General features: G+C 50.9%; 1 protein-coding gene across 2 annotated transcripts; it reads left to right on the top strand.

Annotated features, from left to right (window-relative positions):
• Positions 1–215: 215 nt before the first annotated feature.
• On the top strand, positions 216–19,479 carry LOC102543819 (pulmonary surfactant-associated protein A). 2 transcript variants are annotated; one of them, XM_072972328.1, is made up of 6 exons: positions 216–306; positions 3,631–3,766; positions 6,696–6,890; positions 7,155–7,274; positions 8,024–8,101; positions 8,570–10,006. In XM_072972328.1, the coding sequence occupies exons 3-6, from the start codon at positions 6,719–6,721 to the stop codon at positions 8,944–8,946; spliced, it is 747 nt and encodes a 248-aa protein (XP_072828429.1). In that variant the 5' UTR covers positions 216–306; positions 3,631–3,766; positions 6,696–6,718; the 3' UTR covers positions 8,947–10,006. The 2 variants fall into 2 exon arrangements, with proteins under 2 accessions (XP_072828429.1, XP_072828428.1); XM_072972327.1 differs by lacking the exons at positions 216–306; positions 3,631–3,766; positions 6,696–6,890; positions 8,570–10,006 and adding exons at positions 15,786–15,979; positions 16,405–16,521; positions 17,467–17,541; positions 18,199–19,479 and having other exon boundaries at positions 7,239–7,274.
• Positions 19,480–20,610: the final 1,131 nt, after the last annotated feature.

The raw sequence follows: 20,610 nt of genomic DNA on the forward strand, positions 1-20,610 counted from the left end.
TCTGCATCAGTCTGAGCAGATTTCTCACGGCTTTGGTGTGCCTGTGCGCCGCCTCATCCCAGGGAGTGCCCCCCTCTCTCCTTAACACAGTACTGTTCTCAGAGGGGAAGGATTATGCACGTGAATGCTGTCTCACTCTGCTTGTAACCCGTGTCAGGTAGGAGCTGTCTTTATGCCCATTTTACAGGTGTAAAAGCCGAGCCCTACTGAAGGGCCACGATTATCAATGAGGAGCAGAGAGCCCCACCGAGCGTGGAGTGGAATTCTGTTTGTTGGTGCAGCCTCTGTGCACCTGGGATGATAATGGTTGGTGTCTTGATGAGGTTGGGGGAGGCAGGCCGGGCACCTCTAGGGCAGGGAGAAGTCTAGCTGGTATCAGGCTCGCTGGGCTGGGAACAGTTGTCTTTGACACTAAAAATACTCCTCTCGTTGGGGGAGGGTTGCAGGCTTGGAAACCAGTCACTGGGTGGGAACTCGCAGGAGCCTTCTGCTTGCAGACACCAACCCATGGCCCTGCTCTGGCACAGCCTCTCACTTCCTGGGGCTCTGTAATCCCTTGTTCGGAACTGACCTGCCCACCTTGACCGCAGTGGGCCTGGGCCCCGGGACACCTGCACCGAGGCCCCCAGCGCACTCTGTGGCTCCTGGGCATGGGGGAGCTCAGAGGTAGCCTCGGGGGCCGCAGCCTGGCCAGGTGGCAACCCCCTTTGCAGCACTGGTGACCCCTCCCTAGGGAATTGACCACTACACACACACAAACACACACACACACGACATACTTCATACATTCAGACAGTTCTGCATTAACACAGAGACACACTGGATGGAGACACACCTGGACAAGCACAGCCCAGGACGGTGCTGCTGAGCTGCCTGGACAAGGCTCTCTGGTGGAAGCAGACATGGCTAGTGGCCAGTGTCGCTGCAGTGATCACCTGCCATAGTTGCACTCTTGAAGGCCCTGACCTCTCTGAAAGTCCCTGCAGGCCTGGCTCCTGGCCTTGGATAGTAGGGGTTCCATGGCCAAGTGTGTGCCCTCTGGTCCTGGGTTGCCGTGTGGCCATGTCACTTAGAAGAGTCCCAGCTCTAGCAGAGGTGAGGCTGTGTGGGGTTTGCAGAGGGCTGAGTTCCTCCGGCTCAGGCCATATACAAAGCACCAATTCAGTTTTTAATATTTGTACTCATAGTCCTAATTTTTGTATTAACACCATCTCCCAGAAAACCAAGATGCATTTGGCCAAAGTTGTTTTAGATCTGTGTTGATTTGAGGCTGGAGTCTTTATTTGTTCACAGTCCATTTCTCCTAGATCAGTGAATAACTCCAGCACCCATCCCATCAATCCTCTGCGTGAGGGGACTGAAGGCAGAAATAACATCAGGGGGTAGTTTCAAAAGAAGATCCTAGAGTTTGGAATGATACAGATGCCAGGGGAGCCCTCCTGGCCCCCCCGCAGATGGCGTGCATTGGGCTGGCATGTGGGGAGCTGGTGCCTGCCACCCTGTAGATGTGGGACACTCTCAGCAAGGATCAAAGTCACCCTGCCAAGAACTCCACCTGAATTTCATCCTCTCTTTGATCCAGTGAGGGGGAAGAGCCCATAGCCCACCACCCATCCCTGGGAGGGAGCAGAGTGGACGCTGCCCAGACCTCCTCCTCTGCCCCATTCTGGGGCCACGTTAAGCTGAAAACTCCAGAGAACATCTCCTTTTCTTGGACAGTCAAATCTCTTAGAAAATGAAACCCAAACCACAGCCAATTCTTAGGCCTGCATCCTGGCTTGAGGGAACATTCTTCCAACATCCCAGGACGCTGGGGACCAGCATCACAAGCCTTTAGTGGGAGAGCCTTTGGGCCCTTCCAAAGTGTTTGCAAGAGTCTAGGAAGAATGTATTGTACTCCTGCTATAATCTGAGGTTAATTAAATACAGGAGGACTTCCAGAAGGGCATTGCTCACAAGGGAACAGCACGCATCCAGGCCGTAGGACCCGGAAGATCAAGCCTCTTTAGAGAGCTCTGTAGAAACCCGAGAAGCTGACTCACAGTGTTCCGGAACCAGGCTCCCTGGTGAGGTGGGAGGAAGCCGAGGCTGACCGGTTCACGAGTATGCGAGGCTGTAGGCTTGGATGTTTCCGAGGATGGTGGGGGCCCCAGAAGAATGTAGTGGGGGGCGGTGTGGGGAGATTCATGATGGGAAATTCCAGTATGGACACGAGGCTGGATTCAGCCAGATCAGAGGTGGCTGGTGGTTCCATGAAGCGGGGAGAAAAGAGAGTCCTATGCCATCCTGAGCCTGGAATTCCTCCAGGGACACAGCTATGACTGTTAAGGGCATGTGCTAATGTGCGTGTCTGATTCTGAAGGCCAAGGCCTCCTTGGTCCTGGGATGCCCTGGGGTGAAGCTAAGGGGCTGTCCACAAAGAAGCTGCCAGCCCATTGAAAGTTCTCTTCCGTCACAGTGGAGGTGGCAGACAGTTTCTCTCACTCCCTCAGGCTGGGATCCCGGTGCAGCCCTGCCTGCTTCTCTGCCAGGGGTGAATAGAGGCAGAACCCCTACCTGCTTGCTGTTAACCCCTCCCTGCCCCTGCCGCCTGCCTATTCTGCCCTGTGGACTGAGCTCGGCTCTGCTCCACTAGAGCCCGAGCCCTGGCTGGTGCCTCCTCTCTGGGCTTTGCACGTGTGGTTTCCACAGTGTCTGGAGCCCACTGTCCCAGAGAAAGGGGCAGTTAGACTCTGTGAGAACCTCTGCCCGTGGTCCACGTCCCTGCTTTGATGGACTCTCATCCCCACTCTGGCCACACTTGGTCACTTCCTTTGCTCTGTCCTGCTGTGTCTTACCTGGCTGCCCCCTCCACCACTTCCCTGGCTCCTGGATGTTCCCTGTTGGCTTTGGGGAGAGCTGGGGTTTGTTTTCAATACCAGCCTCATTTGTGCCCATACACCCCATGCTTCACCCCTGCTCAGCGGTCACACAGATGTCAAGAAGGCTTTCCGTCTGTATCTGAGCCCCAGATCATCAAGGCTGACAGTGTGGTCCCAAACTAAACCCATAAGTTGACAGCAAGCCAAAGGAGGTCTCTCCTGCCTCACCCAAAGCCTCCGCCTGACCAGGTCCCCACAGGGAGGATTGCCAGATAAAGTATGAGATGCCCACTTACATCTGAACTTCAGATAAACAGTAATTTTTTAGTATAAATTATGTCCCAAATACTGCATACTTACATGATAAAATTATTTTGTTTCCTTGTGCACTGTTGGTGGGATTGTAAAGTGGTAAACTGGTGTAGCCACTGTGGGAAACAGTATGGCGTTTCCTCGGACATTTAAATCTAGAACTACCCTACAACTCAGCCATCCCATACAGCCAAAGGAAACGAAAACAGGTTATCAAAGAGATATCTGCACTCCCATGTTTGTTGCAGCTTTATTCACAGTAGTCAAGTATGGAAGTAACCTAGGTGTCCATGGATACGTGAATGGTTAAAGAAGATGTGGTGTACACACACTATGAGAAGAAAGATCCTGACATTTGCTACCACATGGGTGGACCTTGGGGACATGCTAAGTGAGATAAGTCAGACAGAGAAAGCCAAATATTGTATAATATCCACCCCCCTTTTTTGTGTGGCAGAAAAGGCAATCAGAACACTCCAGACAGGAGAAAAATGATCAAAGCAGACACGGAAAGCACCCATCAGTTCTGTGAACTCGGAGCATCCTCTTGGAACTTGCAGGAGAGCGTGGGGGAACACGGAATGAAGGAGGAGGTAAGGCCGGGTAACTAGACATTTCATTAGAATTTTTATGGCACACTTTTATATATTGGCATTAAGCTCTTGTGAATGACTTAAATAAGTTAAACGGGTGGCTTAAATGATGAAATAAAATATCCCATGATAGTCTTACTTTTTAATAAAAATAATATCTGAACCAGTGCTAAATTTTTTATTGCTTGTGACTTTCATTTTTTAAAATTTTTTAATTTTTTAATGTATTTTTATTGAAGTATAGTCAGTTTACAATGTTGTGTCCATTTCTGGTGTACAGCATAATCCTTCAGTCATATTGAACATACATATATTCGTTTTCATATTCTTTTCTTTTTTAACATTTTTTATTGATTTATAATCATTTTACAATGTTGTGTCAAATTCCAGTGCAGAGCACGGTTTTTCAGTTATACACATATATTCGTTTTCATATTCTTTTCCACCATAAGTTACTGCAAGATACTAAATATAGTCCCCTGTGCTTATGTGGTTATATTGAGGTTATATTGGAAATCACCTTTGCAGGAAATATAAATTAAAAGTATTAGGGTGATGGAGTGTCATGTTGGCAACCTACTCTCACAGGTTCAGGAAAAAATTTGTACTGTACCTGCATGTTTCCTGTAAGTTTGATATTGCTTCAAAATAATAATGTTTAAAAAGGAAACCATGGCTCAGAAAGTTGTATAACCTGACCAAGGCCACATGGAGAGTGAGTGGCAGCGGCAGATTGCAAGCCAGATGTGTCCGACTCCGAGGTCCACACCCTCCCCCCACCAACCACGTGGCCCTGGACATCCAGACTGCCTCCCCTCAGACCCTTCAAAATCTGCTGAAGACCTCTGTTCCTGTTCCTCTGCCCACAGAACCGTGTTCCCTCCAAGCCGTGTTGAGGTCCTAATGCTGGACGGGCTTCCCACTTGCCCCAGCCCCATGCTGGCCCTGGCTCCCCTCTCCCGTGCCTGGCAGAGTTGCAGGGCATGTGACAGTGGGCATCAGGGCAGCTGAAAGCACTCAGGGCTCCAGACAGGCTCTGACGGACGCCCTGCTCCTGGGAGAGGGCTTCCGCTAGCTGAGCCCCACTCTCCCTGAGCATCTCAGGATGTTTCAAATCACTCAAAAGTAAGCATGGCGATTTTTCTCCTGTCTCGGTTCCCCACTGTTAGCATCCCTCTGTTGGAGATTCCGACCTCAGCAATTGGCTTGGGTAGATCTCATCAATTAAGACTTCACACATTATTCCGCTGCTTAAGAAATCATACCTGCAGGTTATCAGACGTTGCCATGGCCAAAGACAGAAACTGCTGGCCTCCTGTGATCTTCCAGCCCTGCCCTTTCTCCCCACCACTGAGCCCGCCACGGCAGAGGAATGGGGAACCTGCAAAGGGTTGACTCATGTCTGTGAACCACGTGCCCATCAACTCAGCCGCAGTCTCCAGAAGCAGGAGCTGGGAGGCTCAGTGGTGAGCCACTCCTCATGACAGATAGTTTGTTCCAGCTCATCATGTCCACCCCTTGGCTTGAGACAAGACCTCTGCACCATCTGGAGCCACAGGGACCCTTCCAGGAGCCAGAGAGGCTCTGGAGCTGGAATGGCCCCAGGAGACGCCCCTGTATGTCACTGATCTGCCTCTTTGCTCCCCTGAGGAGAGAGTCCAGCCCTAGTGTATTCTCTCCTGCTGGTGGGAATTTGTGGGATGGTGATTCTGGGGCTGGGAACATGTCAGCAGCCGGGACCGTGGCGGGCCGGGGCCCAGGAGGGAGGGGGCTCCCTTTGCCTGGTGCCTCCATCGGTTCCTGATTAAGGGCTCTCATCCTTCACTGTTGGGGGAACTGGATCCTGAGCTCCACCAAGGAAATGTCCCTTCTTACCAACCTGGGGTTTCTCTCTAGTGGGTTTCCTAAGTGCCCCTCTAGCCTGAGTGCCCCGTAAGGACATGTGCTCAGTAAACAAGACGGCAGCTTCCTGCCTGGCCCTCCCGGAGTAGAGGCCCTTGTGACAGGAGCCTCTCTGGGCGGAGAGAAATCTGGGGAGCCTGCATCAGTATAAATGCTGTCTCTCTCCACCCGGATCTGGAGGCAGAGATCCACACAGGCTCTGTTTGTCTGGGTGAGTTGAGCCCCGTCCCCTGGGTCTTCCCCAGGGCTTCAGGCTGTGTGAACCAGCCCAGCAGTTACAGGCTTAACTAAGGGTCAGGCTGGAAAGGAGGGGGCCTCCCAGGGGACCACTGGGAGTTGTTCCACAGAATCTGAACTACAGGTGCAGAAAAGATGCGCTTGCAAATGTCCTCGTCCTTTACTGTGCTCTTGGGCCAGGTCCGTTCCCCCCAGGGACTCGGCAGGGCCTGCCTGCAGGGTGGGGGGCAAGGGGAGACAGGGATGCCCCAGCAGGGAGGAGAGCACTCCCCATCACTGACCAATGTGGGATGGCCAAGCCGTGGGCCCTGGTCATCTCTGCTCAGCCTCGGGATCATCGTCCCTCAGAACTCAAAAGGAGGGTCGCTGAGAGTATGAGGGAGGGAGGGACCACATGCTTCCTCCCAACAGACCGGGAGGGACAGGGCAGGATTGCCTCCAGGGCAGAAGTTTCAGCTGAGGCCAAGAGAGGTGAAGTGAGTTCCCTGTGGTCACACAGCGAGGAACAGAGACTCCCTTAGAACCCAGGTTCTCTGACTCTGCAGAGCTCTTTTCAACTCCCCACCTGCCCGGGTACCACAGCACCTCCAGCCCAAGGGATGGGGCAGGAGACCATGTGAGGTACCAGATGATGCTGACAGTTTCCAAGGATAGTTTGGGTCTTTCCAGAGCTCCTGTCTGTCCCTGCCCTGGCCCGCAGGCTTTGTCATATGCCTGAATCATGACAAAGCACATCGAGGGGAGACCTTCGCAAATGCTTCAGGTGGTCGACGGCCCTTCCTTCCCGCAGGACGAGCACCTGGAGCAGGAGCCATGCTGCTGTGCTCTTTGGCCTTTGCCCTCATCTTGGTGATGGCTTCTGGCCTCGAGTGCGAGGTGAAGGAGGTCTGTAGCGGGAGCCCGGGCATCCCCGGCACTCCTGGATCCCACGGCCTGCCAGGAAGGGACGGGAGAGACGGTATCAAAGGAGACCCCGGACCTCCAGGTGCTGAGTGGGTGCTGAGGGGCTGTGACCTGTTGTCAGGAGGACCTTCTGTCCGGGGTGCTGGGCTGGGTCCGAGGGTCAGCTGGATGGCGGGTGTTCCCTGGGGAGTTTCCTTAGACTGAGCAGCCCTGGAGGGTCTATCCTCAAGGTGCCCAGGGAGTGACAGGTGAGTCAGCCTGGCTGTTAATGGAGATCCAGTCACGTCAGCCCTATCCCAGTTGTGGGCGACAGATACCATACATCCACATCCCCTTCTCTCTGCAGGCCCCACGGGCCCCCCTGGAGGAACACCAGGCCTCCCCGGGCGTGATGGGATGATTGGAGCCCCTGGCCCTGCTGGAGAGCGTGGAGAGAAGGGAGCGCCTGGTGAGAGGGGCCCCCCAGGTGAGCAGGATGGAGCAAATGGACAGAGGTGACGTGGACACCGTGTTCAGGTGGTCAGCCACATGAGGGGTGATGGGGATCAGACAGAACCATGCAGGTCCCCCAAAGGGCATGTTGCTTGACCAAAATAAGAGAAGATGAAGCTGAGAAGAGAAATCAGAGGTGCCTGGGTAGTGGACCACACACAGCACAGGGACTGACTGGTGGGTATCAGAAGCACTCCATGCACCACGACGGCTGACAGGGACACGCAGGGCGTCGGGTGGGGGACACGGGGCAGCACTTCCTAGGGCTGCACCACTAGGGGAGTTCTGAAGGACGGAGGACCCAAACAGATGATGTAATTGGGAACCCCGCATGCAGAGGGGGGCTCTGAAGCTCTGAGTAGTAATTAAGGCGCATCAGGAGAGCGCAGAGGGAACCACATTTGCCCTTGGTGGAGGGTGGGGTAGGGAGCCTTGTCCAGAAACCAGAAAGCCCCGCAGAAGCTGGCAGCCAGAGCCATGAAGGGACATGGGCAGAAAGAAGAATAGGGAGGGGGCTGAGCAAGTCCAAGGCTGTGTCCAAGGACAAGTGTGTAGGGAGCGTGGAAACATACTCCAGCCATCTGGACTCTGATGCCCTGGGGCCTGGGTGGGTGTGGACAATGGGGGCCAAAAGCCATGCCTGCACCTGGCCTCACACCTGCTGGGCAGCAGGCGGGGGTGTTGCTGGCCTGGCCCTCATCTCAGGTGGGCATCTCTCTACAGGGTTTCCAGCTTATCTAGATGAGGAATTCCAAAGCACTCTCCATGACTTCAGACATCAAATCCTGCAGGCAATGGGCGGTAAGGGGACCCCTTGGGGCCTTATGGGGTTGGGGAGTCTCCCATAAGTTCCCTCACCCTCGGCACCAGGGCTCCGAATCTAGACACTTGACAAACAGGTGGGGGCATGGAGGTCCTTCCTCAGACGTTCTTGAATAGTTCAGAGGAGGCAGGAGACATGGGTCATCTCCCTGTGTCCTGGGGAAGCAAGGTCCCTGCTGTCGCCACCTATCCTGCTTCCTATTGAATCCCAGGAAATTGCACAGATTCTGGCACACGTAGACATTCAATAAGTAATTGTTAAATGGATGCGTGAACTATGAGAACACAGAGGGGAATCCAGAAGGGCTAGGATTGGAAGAGGGAGAGAAAACAGAGAGAGGCAGAGATGGAGAGGTTGGAGAAAGCCCGAGGGCAGAGAGCATAACGGGAAGGAAAAGTACCTGGAGAAAGAGGTCTGTGAGCTGACCTGGATTCCCCTGCTCTCAGTCCTCAGTTTGCAGGGGTCCATGCTGGCAGTGGGAGAGAAAGTCTTTTCCACCAATGGGCAGTCGGTCAACTTTGATGACATTAGAGAGCTGTGTGCCAGAGTAGGTGGGCACATTGCTGTCCCGAGGAGTCCAGAGGAGAATGAGGCCATCGCAAGCATCGTGAAGAAGCACAACACTTATGCTTACCTGGGCCTGGCTGAGGGCCCCACCCCAGGAGACTTCCACTACCTGGATGGAGCCCCCGTGAATTACACTAAATGGTACCCAGGGGAGCCCAGGGGGCGGGGCAAAGAGAAGTGTGTGGAGATGTACACAGATGGACAGTGGAATGACAAGAACTGCCAGCAGTACCGACTGGCCATCTGCGAGTTTTGAGCAGGTGACAAGGCCACAGGGTAGAGGGTCCTGCCTGGCCTGTCAGCCTTCCTCCTGAGGATCCATCTGATCTTTGAGTTGCTGTAACTCCTTTGTGGCTCTCCGAGTTGGAGGCATTCTTGGCCACTCCACTTCCCTGTGGGCTCTGGGTCCTCCCCTACGATCATTAATCAGCCCAACACTCTGACTCTCCCCCAAGCCCCTTCTTGGCACTGCGCTCGAGTCAGCTGCTCTAACTCAGCCCTTTGGCAAGAGGTGGAGGCTTCTTTGTCTTTTTGTCTAATTCCTTCATTTCTAGATGGCAGCAGTGAGGTCCTGGAATGGAAGTGTCTTCCTAAATCACACAGAGGGTTCCTGCTTGCAGGCCCCCTCTACTCTTTCTCTGCAGCCCACTGCCTGCCCAGCCTGATCAAGAGTTCAAAGTTCTGATCAAGCATGTTGAGAGACGGGTGGACTTCTGGGAAATTCCACATGTGTGGCGCTAAGGATACATTTGGAATTATCTGGCAGCATGGGGGCACATCTGGTCAGGCTCTCCATGAGGTCTGAGGGTCAGATGGTGCCCCAGCCTGGTGGAGGCCAGCCCACCCCTAGTGATTGGCATGTATTTTCCACTTCCTTGAGTGTTGCGGTGCCAGCTCAACTCCCCAAACATAAAGCAGCCAGCCTACACATCTAGGGAAGATCGCATCCCCCACCTCAGATGTTACCCATGAGCGTCTCCCCGCCACTTCAGACCCCAGTGAGGTGTTCACACCACTCACCACTCCACTATTTATTGAACATACTATATAACCAAACACCTTGATAAGCAATTCTAATGTATCTTATAAAATATTACTTAATCTTCACACAGTACCGTGGGATGAGCATTATTTCCTCCAATTTTTATATGAGGACACTGAACTCAGAGAATTTAAATGTTCTGAGTTTTATGACATGGAGCAAGGAGCAGAGGCTGGTTTCAAACCCATCTACCTGGACCTGAAGCTTGTGCTCATAACCACCCCACCCTCTCACTGCACAGAGATGATTTAAGTGTAATAAATGAGTGTGTTAACATGAGTTTCCGTTGCTTTGTTTCCAAGAAACAGCACATTTCTGTTTTTTTATAAATCAAGTTAACTCTGGCTCTAAGCCCCCATTTACCTGAAAAATGGAAAGTTCAATCTCAAGTTAAGCTTGCTTTGTTGAGTGGAAGGGGCAGCTTGCTCCCATCTCAGGTGGTACTTTATCAGATGATTTTTTTGGCATTTCCTTTAGGCTGTTAACATCAAAAAGGTGTCAAGTGTGGCTTGAGTCATTTCCTATTCCTCAGTATTGGCATCTATTTAAAGCCCACAAGTGAGAATAAGAGACTCCAAGTGCCTCATCTTTTAATGATTCCAGGGGGTCCCAGGGACCTCACCGTGGAACTTCTAAGGACAGAGCTGTTCAACGTGAGTGGTTTAGTAATTCCCATTCTGTTGGTCAGTATAAGGAAGACTAAAGAGTGGAAAGCGAGCTCACCTACCTTGGGTGACATCTGTACTCTCACAGTGGAGTTTATCCCTTCCTCTCCTCTCCCTGTGGGATGGGGGAGGGGACTGTCCTACCCCCTCCTAATCTTTGCAAGTAGGGATGCCCAGATTACTTTGCCTTCCCCGATTAAGTGACCTAAGGCATGAGTGGGGGAATCTCCTGTTCTAAAATTGCCGAAGTACTGAACCAGCAGAGGGCCTGATCCTGCTGAGGTGTGGGGAGTTGGGGAGAATAGACCTGTGAGCAGGGTGTTCTGGGGCAATGGAGTGGATGGAGTTCCCAGGGGCTGTCAATGTCAATGTCAATGTTATGGAAGGTAGCCAGGGTTTAAACCCTACTCATGAGCAGTTTGCTCCTTGGAGCATAGGGGCTTAAAGAGCCAGAGACTATGAATTGAAATGTTCATTGATATCATATTGAGGGCAGAGAACATGCAGCTTGAGGTTCATATAGAGTCACTTGTCTGAAGGACAAGCTCATGAGAGGAGCTGTCATTTGTAATCAGTCATACAGAGGAGTCCAACAACCAGTTAGGATGGGTTCAGAGGCAGCAGTGTCTCAACTGACATATGGAGCCTTCTGTGAACAGATATTTCCACCCTGGGCACCATCATTCTACCTCCCACACATGCAAAGGAATAAGAGAGAAGGCTACTGCCCACACTTCACTTCAAGAAACCATCACCCTTTGGCCATGGTGGTGATGAATAAGAGGTGAAACAGATTTTAACAACAAAACGGGGACAATAATCATTTGCTCGAACTATATTTTAAGTCAATCGTAGAAAGTTTGCATTGCAAGGGTCTAGGAAGAGTATGTAAGAAGAATTTTGAGACCATATATTAGTTTTGAGAAAAGGATGAGCTTCAAGCTTCAAGATTGTACATATCTGCATTAAGACTCTTAAACTTGTTATATATTTAGTTAATGAGTTACATGGATTCAGTTTTTGATGTTGAACCATCCTTGCATTCCTGCGATATACCCCACTTGGTCTAATGGCTGATACTCTCATCACACTTACTATGTGTCAGGTACGATTCTTGGATTAACTATTGTAATCCTCATTAACCTTGTTATGTAGATGCCATTATTATGCCAAATTTACAAATAAGAATATTGAGGCACAGAAGTTAAAGTGATTTTCCAAATTTCATACAGCCAGTTCATGGCAGAAGTGGGCTATGAATAGGAAGTCAGATTCCAGGGACTGTGCTATTAACTATTGATGCATGGCTGGACCTTAGTAGCTATTTTTCACTTCAAGCTTTCCAGGGGTTTCACATTTGCTCCACATCATTTAATTATTCAAATATTAGCAGCTACCAGGGACACAGCCTTCCCACATTTAAAGCTGCTGCTCCCTTAGTGTCTACTCATGGTCACACAGCCAAGTCAAATATTGAAGGGATAGTGTGAGGTGCTGCAAAGTACCATGGCATAAGGTGTGGATAGATATGTCTATGATAAGGAGAGGTAAAAAATTGGGCACAATAATTCAAAGTACCATGGTCATATTTGCCAATATTTTTTTTTTGCAAAAAACCAGTTTTTTTAAATTTTACTAATAGCTCTAGAGTTATTTCCTTATTCTGGTTCATTAATTTCACTGTTCAATTTTTAATTTTTTTATTTGTTCTTAATTATAATGTTTTTTAAAAATAATATCTGTGGTTGTAGAGTCAACAGTCTTCAGAGGCCGGTTTTTAAGACTTCCATCACTCAGCTTTCACTCTGTATATTTCTTCCTGTGTTTGGTGGTTTTTACAAGGTGAACTCAAATTTACCTGGTCTCCCTCTGAGAAATCCTGAGGTGCCTGGGTTAAGGGTAAGGCCCTCCACTGATTTTATGTCCCCATGGAACACTAGGCTGTGATGAGCTGGGACACTTGAAAGACAATTTTCCATCTTGGCATCAATGGCAAAATTCAGTAATAATAGTCATAACAAAATAATACTAAGAAGCATAAACTCAAACCCCAGACCTGTGAGGGGACAGACTTGTGGATATGCATCCTCACGGGAGGATTTTTTTCCCACCAGAGTCAAGTATCTCTTATTGTCCCTTTGCTGACAGTGCACATCCCTCCCTCCTCCTGCCCTCCCCTCCCGCTTCCTTCCACAGCTACCCTTCCTCTAAGTCTGTAGCAAATATAGGGTCCTGGTTTTATGTAAATCTCTCAATGTCAAATTTCCACCTTTCTGGGAAGTCTGCTCGTTTGCTCTGTGGTTTGAGTGTTCTTTGTCCTGGGAGACTACGGGCCCTTCAAGGTTGTGACAGCAGTATCAGGAAACACAGCCTCGAGAGGGTCTTCTTCACAACGGGCCCCTCTCAGTGCCTGGCAGTCTCCTTTAAAACAGGAATCTGGGAGGGTTGCTGAACAGGGCACGGTGACCTGAGTGCACAAGGGCCGATGACCCTTGAGGAACTGAAGGACCGATCACAAGGCAGAGTCGAAGGGAAGTGGCCCGGTCCCCGCTCCCCACCAGGGAAAAAGCAAACCTCTAGAGTTTGTTTGGTGAGACTAAGTGTTTCAAAGAGTAGGGGGAAGTCTGGGGGAAGGCAGGAATCAAATGTTACGTCAGGGACCCGAAAAAGCCACTTGATCAGGCTCTGGAGATAAGAAGTGGACACTCCAGGAAACCCCGGTGGGGAGGAGCCGTGGACTGATCCAGCATCTGCCCCGCTCAGGGTCTGCTTCCCTCCTTGCTCTCTCAATGGATCCTCCCTGTGTGCCAGCCCTGGGCTGCACCCTGGAGACGAGGAGGTGAATCAAATGTAGCTCCTGCCCTGGAAAAGTAAAAGCGCGGGAGGGTGGGCACAGATGTGAGCTCCAGCTGGAGGGGAGTCAGGAGGGCCGCTCTGAGGACGTGATGCTGGAGGCGTCCTTTGTTCCATAAATGTTTATTGAACATTGAGTCCCTTCCAGGCCCTCTTCTAGGTGGGGACACTACAGCTGGGGAATAAGACCTCTGTTCTGATGAAGTTCCTCTTCTAATGGAGTGGCATGGTCAACAAATATGCAACCAGAGAAATAAAACAACTTTACCCAGAGATGCGTTATAGACAGATAATTAAAACAGCGAACTACAACTCTGATACAGTGGTCAGGGAAAGCCCTTTCTCCAGAGATCATATTTAGGCTGAAATGTGAATGACAATTCTGCAAAGATGGAGGGAAGTGTCACAGGCTGGAACAGCTAGTGCAAACGCCCACATTCAACTTTGAATTTAAATTATCTACAAATTCTTCCCCATGTGCCTAGCCCTGTAACACACCCAGAGGGGACATTTGACAAATGTTCTGAGTGAGAAGAGAGGAATGAGGCAACTCAGGTCTTTAACCCCTACCACCCCCTCCAATAAACTAAATACAAATGGAGGGGTGAACTAGGCAGAGCAACTAATACAGAGGTGTGTGCCGGTGGGGGGGGGCATGCACATGAGCATGTGTTTGAATGTCTATTCATGTCTCTTCTAAAAGTAAGTATGTAGAGGGAACTAGCCTCTGAGATTCTGATCTGTGATCTGAGGCTCTGATTCTGGAAGGTCAGAGTTGCTAAGCTGTTGAGACGGATGCCCGGGGAGCAGTAGGAGGAAGAGTTTGGGGTGTTGCAGGAGAAAACGGCCCCGCGCTCCGCTGGAGACCCCACCAGCAGCCCTGGAGAACTGCCCAGGATATGGCAGTTCTAAGGATGGTTGTTGATTAAGCTAGGGTTGAAGGCCAGTCCAGCACTGTTCCTGGTCACCAGACTAATTGGGGCAAATGACACTGGGGCACCTGCCGGAGGCCTAGGCTGGAGCACCAGCTTCCCTGTGGCAGCCTCCGTGCTCTGAGGAGGTCACTTCTGGAGGGCAGAGGTGGAGGCCTGTGCTGAGCGTCTGGCCCCTTGACCTGATCCCGGTGAGTTGCAGGCAGGGGCTTTGGTGGGGTGGTCAGGCCTGCTGAGGGCCTCTGTCTCTCTCGGACCTGGGGCCTTGGGCCCTTCCTGGATTGCCTTGAGCACCTGCAAGCTGAAGGGTGGTCTTTTCGGCCAAAGGGAAGAAACAAAGTGGGGTGTGAATGCCAGCAGCATGCTTAGCCCTGGCTTTGGCCTCAGGCATGATCAGGGGAGGTAAAAAAGTTAGAAAGAGGAAAGGTGGAGAAGACTATGATGGAGAAAATCGCCTTCCAATTACCACGTCTCACTGAGTCCTGGAGGAAGGGAAGGGTTAAGCAGGCTGACAGGCCAGGGTAGGCAAGGGAAGATGCAGTAGTTATACTGCAAGGGCCGGAGACGTTGGAATTAGAGGCTAGAGAGAAGCAGAGGGAGACGTCCATGGGGACTGAAAGGGGCCCGCCTGAATGAAGGCTGGATGGGAATCTGATGGCTGAACGGAGGTGCAGAGCTGGAGAGGCATCTGGGAAGCAGGCAGAGCATCCTGCCAGGAGAAGAAGCCTGAGTGGACCCCGCCGGGCCCAGGGTGAACAGAAACTTTAGGAGCCTGGGTTGTGGCTGGAAAAATGGCCTCTCCATGGAAAACCTCAAACCAAGGGAAAGAGGCAAATCTCAGTCTCAGCTGGCTGGGATCAGTGACCAAAGAAGGTTCCATTCTCAGGGTCAGAACCATACATCAGGGCACTCTGGGTCCTGAGTCCCAGCAAGTGCCTGTCACAAAGTAGAGTCTTTATTATACAGGGTGATTGACAGGCTGTTGGGGAAACAGCTGTGGTTCTGAGGGCAGCTGGGACCCTGGAGTGTAAAACAGAGATGTTTATGTGAAATGAGACAATGGATGTAGTGAAACAGGGCCCACGGAGAAATGGACCTTGTGGGACCTTGGGTCACCGGCTAGAGTTTGAGTCTAGCTTTAGGGACCGTAGGAAGGGGAAGAAGAGGGAAACTGAGGCTCCCTTGACCCTCAAGAAAGAAAGTTGGGAAACAGAGCAGCCAAAGCTCACACAAGCACTCTGCTCTCTTTGCCTTTGTGCCAGACCATCAGGAACAGGGCTTGTGCGTCACCTCCAGACCCTGTGGCCCCTCGTACATGGGCCTGCCTTGCCCACGAAGCCTTCCATCCGCAGGGCAGGAGAGCCCCAGGGAGAACGGGCCCTTATTACTATTACACTCGCGTCTACCTTCGCTTTAGCACTAAGGGTCATGCTTTTTCCTTGTCTGTTTCCCTAGTAGCCTGGCAGCAGTCAGAGCCAGGGGTCGCGGTATTCCCCCCTGTGTCTGTGGCCCCACACACCAGGTCCAGCACATCAGAGGTGGTAGCAAATGCTGACTACACGAAATGAGATGGATTTATTTTCCTTGACTTTCTCCACTCTAGAGGAAGGACCATGTTCCTGTTTTCGTCACTTCCTGTCCTTCTTCTGTGTGTGGTGACAGCATCCAGCTCAGAAACAAAAACCTGTGAGGATGCCCAGAAGACCTGTTCAGTGGTTGCTTGTGGCATCCCGGTCACCAACGGCACGCCTGGCAGAGATGGGCGAGATGGACCCAAGGGAGAAAAGGGAGAGCCAGGTACAGGACAGGCTGCTCTGACCTCCTAACTCTCTTACCCTAACAGGAGACTGCTCTGTCTACGGGAGCTAGCAGAGACATGAGAAGGCTCACCTTTCATTATGGTGGTTGATGCTTCACTCAGAATAGTCCCCGTGACAGGTCATCCCCTCCAAGACAAAGGCACTTCTCTGGCTCCCCAGCATCCCTTATTTCCACACAGGAATGAGTGACATGTGATTGTCCCTAGAGAAGGAGTGTCTTGCATGCTCAGGGAGCTGGCCCTCAGGGCAGGGCATCCCCTGGGCATGCAAGAGGCCCTTTCTGCTTTGGACCACTGCTAGTTCACGAGCGGTTTCTTGGGGTCAGTGTGCATCGAGTATGAGCTGCTGAAGAAAGAGAATGAGAGACAGTCAGTGGGTCACATTTCCTTCCTCTTCCAACAGGGCAAGGGCTCAGAGGCTTGCAGGGTCCTCCAGGGAAAATGGGGCCTCCAGGAAATGTAGGGAGTCCTGGGCCTCTGGGACCAAAGGGCTCCAAAGGAGATCGTGGAGACAGTTCGGGTAAGGAGCTGACCCCAGCGTGTGGTGTGGGCTGAGGGGACCCAGGGCCCTGGGAACTCCAGGGCCAGGAGGGAGGGGCCTCTTCTCTGCTGTCACACTGAAAGATGCTTGGCTCTGCTTCCTGACCCAGCACCTTCATTCCTCTCAGTTCCCTGGGGCCTGGGGGGATTCCCACCGGTGCTTGGGTACGAACCTCCAAACCCTGCCTGCCACCCCCTCAGCAGGCCCCTGTAGGAGATGCGCCCTGGCCCTTCTTCAGCTGAAACAGTCCAGCGTGTGGTTCCAGGCTGCAAGGGAGGAAGCAGATCCTCTCTGCTGTTGGTTTATGTCTGTTGTCACAAGCATAGCATGAAAAGGGTTGGCCGCATAGGGCCCCTGGGTAACCCGGGACATCAAAGCAACTTAGTTCAGAGTGAAATAAACTCAATCCCAACAAACCAAAAATGAGGACTTCTTACTAATATCTGTCCACTGACCCATCAAAATAATAGAAGTATTGAAGAGTTTGCCTGGAATAAGAAAGTATGATATGTAGCTGAATCGCTATGCTACACACCAAAGACTGACATAACGTTGTACATCAACTACAATTCAAAAAAAGAAAGTTTTCTAAAAGGAGAATAATTTGTTGGGCCTTTTCTTATAAGCAATTATAGTATTGCAATATTTAAGCAGCATGTGAAGAACACAGAGCTATGGTTTATAAGTTGTTATTATTATTAATTATTATTATTATTTCCAGAGTTATAGCTTACAATAGTTACTAAGTATATCTGGGAAGGCAGGAATACAGTTTTTTTTTCTTTTGCTTCTTTTTGTTTTCATATTTTTCTGGAATAAGCATGCTTTTTAGTAAGCAAATCTTTTTTTTTTTTTTCAAAATACTCTGCTCTCCAATTGAGGGTCTTCTTCTCAATAAATACCCATCTCCCTTTTGCTTTGTAGTTGCTGAGGCTAAGCTGGCTAACTTAGAGGGACAGCTAAGGAGCCTGAGATCAGAACTGGATCACGTGAAAAAGTGTAAGCCTTTCTTCTGCTCCAGCCCAACGTATTCTGGGCTCTTACCTTTTTCTCCAGAGTGCTCTAGGTTTTGGGGAGGGTGGCATGAACTAACATTTATGACCATTTATTGTATCCCAGGGCTAGGTTGGCTTTTTCTCGTAATAGGGTTTCATTCCATCCTCTTGTCTATTTGGGGGTATCACACCTATTTTATTTACAGTTAAGAAAAAAAAATAGGTCCGGGAATCTAGATAATTCATTCAATAGCATACAGCTAGGAAGGGGCTGAGGGAGGGTTGCGTGGAGGTCTGCTGCCTCTGGAATCTTTGTGCCTTCCTCAGCACCCTCTGTTCTCAGAGGGCCGTCCGTGCCTCTTTCTTACCCTGGTGCCCAAGCCTGGCAGCAGGGCCCAAGCACGTTTCCCTACATCCTCTGTATTGGGACAGTTTTTAACAGGTATTTGTCATAAGGATGGGCTATCCCGGGACAGCCCCGGCTTGCTGCCAGGGACTTGCTCTACACTAGAGGAAGGCTTTCTTCCTAGGATCTGGCCAGAGGTGGTGGAGCACAGGGCCCCACCTCAGACTCATGAGTTCCCAGAGAAGGGCATCTTCATCTGCTATCCTGGGCTGGTCTCCAAGCCAAGTCAACCTCCCCTACCCTTTGTGATTTCAGTGCAAGTCTTTTCCTTGGGCCAGAAGCCTGGGAAGAAGCTCTATGTGACCAATGGCAAAAAGATGACTTTTTCCCAAGTGAAGGCTCTATGCGCCGGGTTTCAGGCCACTGTGGCCACCCCCAGGAATGCTGAGGAGAACAAAGCCATCCAGGACGTGGCCCAGGACAATGCCTTTCTGGGCATCACAGATGAGGTGACAGAAGGCCATTTTGCGTACGTAACAGGAGGGCGGATAACCTACAGCAACTGGAAGAGTAATGAGCCGAATGACCATGGCTCGGGGGAGGACTGCGTGGTCCTCCTCAGTGACGGGCTCTGGAATGACATCTCCTGCTCTGCCTCCTTCTTGGCTGTCTGTGAATTCCCAGCCTGAAGAGGCAGTTTCCTCCGCCCCCGTGGTTCCCTGCTGAGCTCTCTGCTGCTCTGAAAGAGAATTCAGTGCCTGTTTTCCCTTGCCCGATGTTGACTCATTCCTTCATGGGGATTGGAAAAAAAATGAAGGGGATGTATTTGATTGTGGGATGAGGAAGTGAAAAGAGGCTGACTGTGGGACATGAGGATTTCTGGTCCAGTCCGTGGGAAAGGACACCTTCTGTCCTGTCCGAGGGCACAGCACTGGGTCAGAGTCAACCGTAGAAAGAGCAGATTTTAGTGAGGGCACCGCAGCCCACCAGATGGACCCATGGAGGACCACATCTGTGTCAGCAGACAGTAGACCTCAGCCTCCAAGAGATCCAGTTCCGATTTCTCTGAGTTGCCACTACTTGATGCCGAAGTCTCCTTCCCATGGCTAGCCCAGCCGTGTCTACGAGATGAGTGTTGTTTTCAGCTGTCCATGAGCTACACCAGAAAACCTTTCACCACCAGACTGTGACACCGGGCAATATCCTACGTGGGTAATAGTTAATAGTCCTAGGAAACCCTCCCCAGCCTGCCCAAGTGGCTGTGGCCTGCCTGTGGCCAGTAGAACAATCTTGAGGACAAAGGGCAGACTTCCTGCATCCTTTTAGGAGACTGATTTGATATTGTGGCACATGCCAGCATCACGGGAGGAGGCAAATGGTCAGGCAGGTTGTGTCCTTCTCCACAGGGCAACTTTGGTCTTAGATCCTCCATGTTCAGCATCCACCTCCTTCTGTGACGTCCTCATCCCACTACAGGCCAGTGGGTCTATTATTAGTAGACACAAGAGGGAAAACCTCCCTAAGGTGAGTTTCACTCTGTGGGTCAAATTATGCAGCACCATCCAGTCAGCAAATAAAACCTCCCTTCTGAGCAGAGTTCTGATGCTGTCTTGGCCCACGATCAAGCTCATGACCATGGAGGCTCTTCCACAATCTCAGGGTGGGTGGATTTGAGATTATGTACAGCCCGTGCAGCAAACTGGGGGCAGAGAATGAGTTCCAGCTCCAACTGTATGCCAATCACAGAAGGAGACTGAAAATATTTCATGAATGGGCTAAGGGCCACTTTAACTTGATGAAATATTTTTGTTAAATTCATTTTCCATTTTATTTTTCTTTGCATCTGAACTACCAGAGAGAGCACCTCATACTCGGTAAGTGCTTGATGCGTATTTGGTGAATGGGCACACTGTAGCATCACCAAATGGATGAGCAGGTCAGATACTGAGAGGTGACTACAGGGTAGCATTCCCTCTGAGGTGCGCTGCTTCGGCAAGGCCATCAGGGAAGGGGTGAGTGTTGGGCTGGATGTCCTGAAGACATTGGGGCTGGCAGGATGAGGGGCCAGTACCCAGGTCCTTGGCCTCCAGCCCACCCGGACTGTCACATCACTCCGTTTTCAATCTCTTCAATCTGAAGTTCTTCAGGCACTACCCTGGGGGTGACGTAGAGCAGAACACTTCACTATTTTCACTCCAAATCCAGACTGCTGGCCAAAGGAGTGGGAAACTGCCTAAGATTTAGAGGCGCAGAAGAAACCTAGGTAATGGAGGTTATGGCAAATAGAAAAAAGGAAAAGCAGAAAGTTTTAGAAGGAAAGAAGATTCACACAAGACAACCCAGAGCAAGAGAATCATCGTCATCAGGCGTGAAGGTTACACCTGAGTTTTCCCATTGGCAAGACAACAGTGAGTAAGTGGACAGGTCATTCTTTCTCAGTCGATGTAAGGGGGCGGTGGGGACCATGTCTACCCTGAGATGAATGTCTCTTTTGCTTATACTGTGCCTAAGGGATAGTGTCTTTAGCTATTAGACTGTAGATGATTCGGTCACGTACTTCACATGGTTTGTCTCCCAGTGAGTGCTGGCTGCCCCCTCAGTCAGGGAAGTGCAGTAAACATCTGCGGACGAGCTCACATTCTTCCATTTCCCTTTCAGACTTCTTCTTTGAGTTCCTTCCATGGTGCTCCCTCCCTACATCCCTCAGTCCCCAGAGCCTCACATTCC

Source organism: Vicugna pacos, chromosome 11 (assembly GCF_048564905.1).
Source record: "Vicugna pacos chromosome 11, VicPac4, whole genome shotgun sequence".
NCBI classification, from domain to species: Eukaryota; Metazoa; Chordata; class Mammalia; order Artiodactyla; family Camelidae; genus Vicugna; species Vicugna pacos.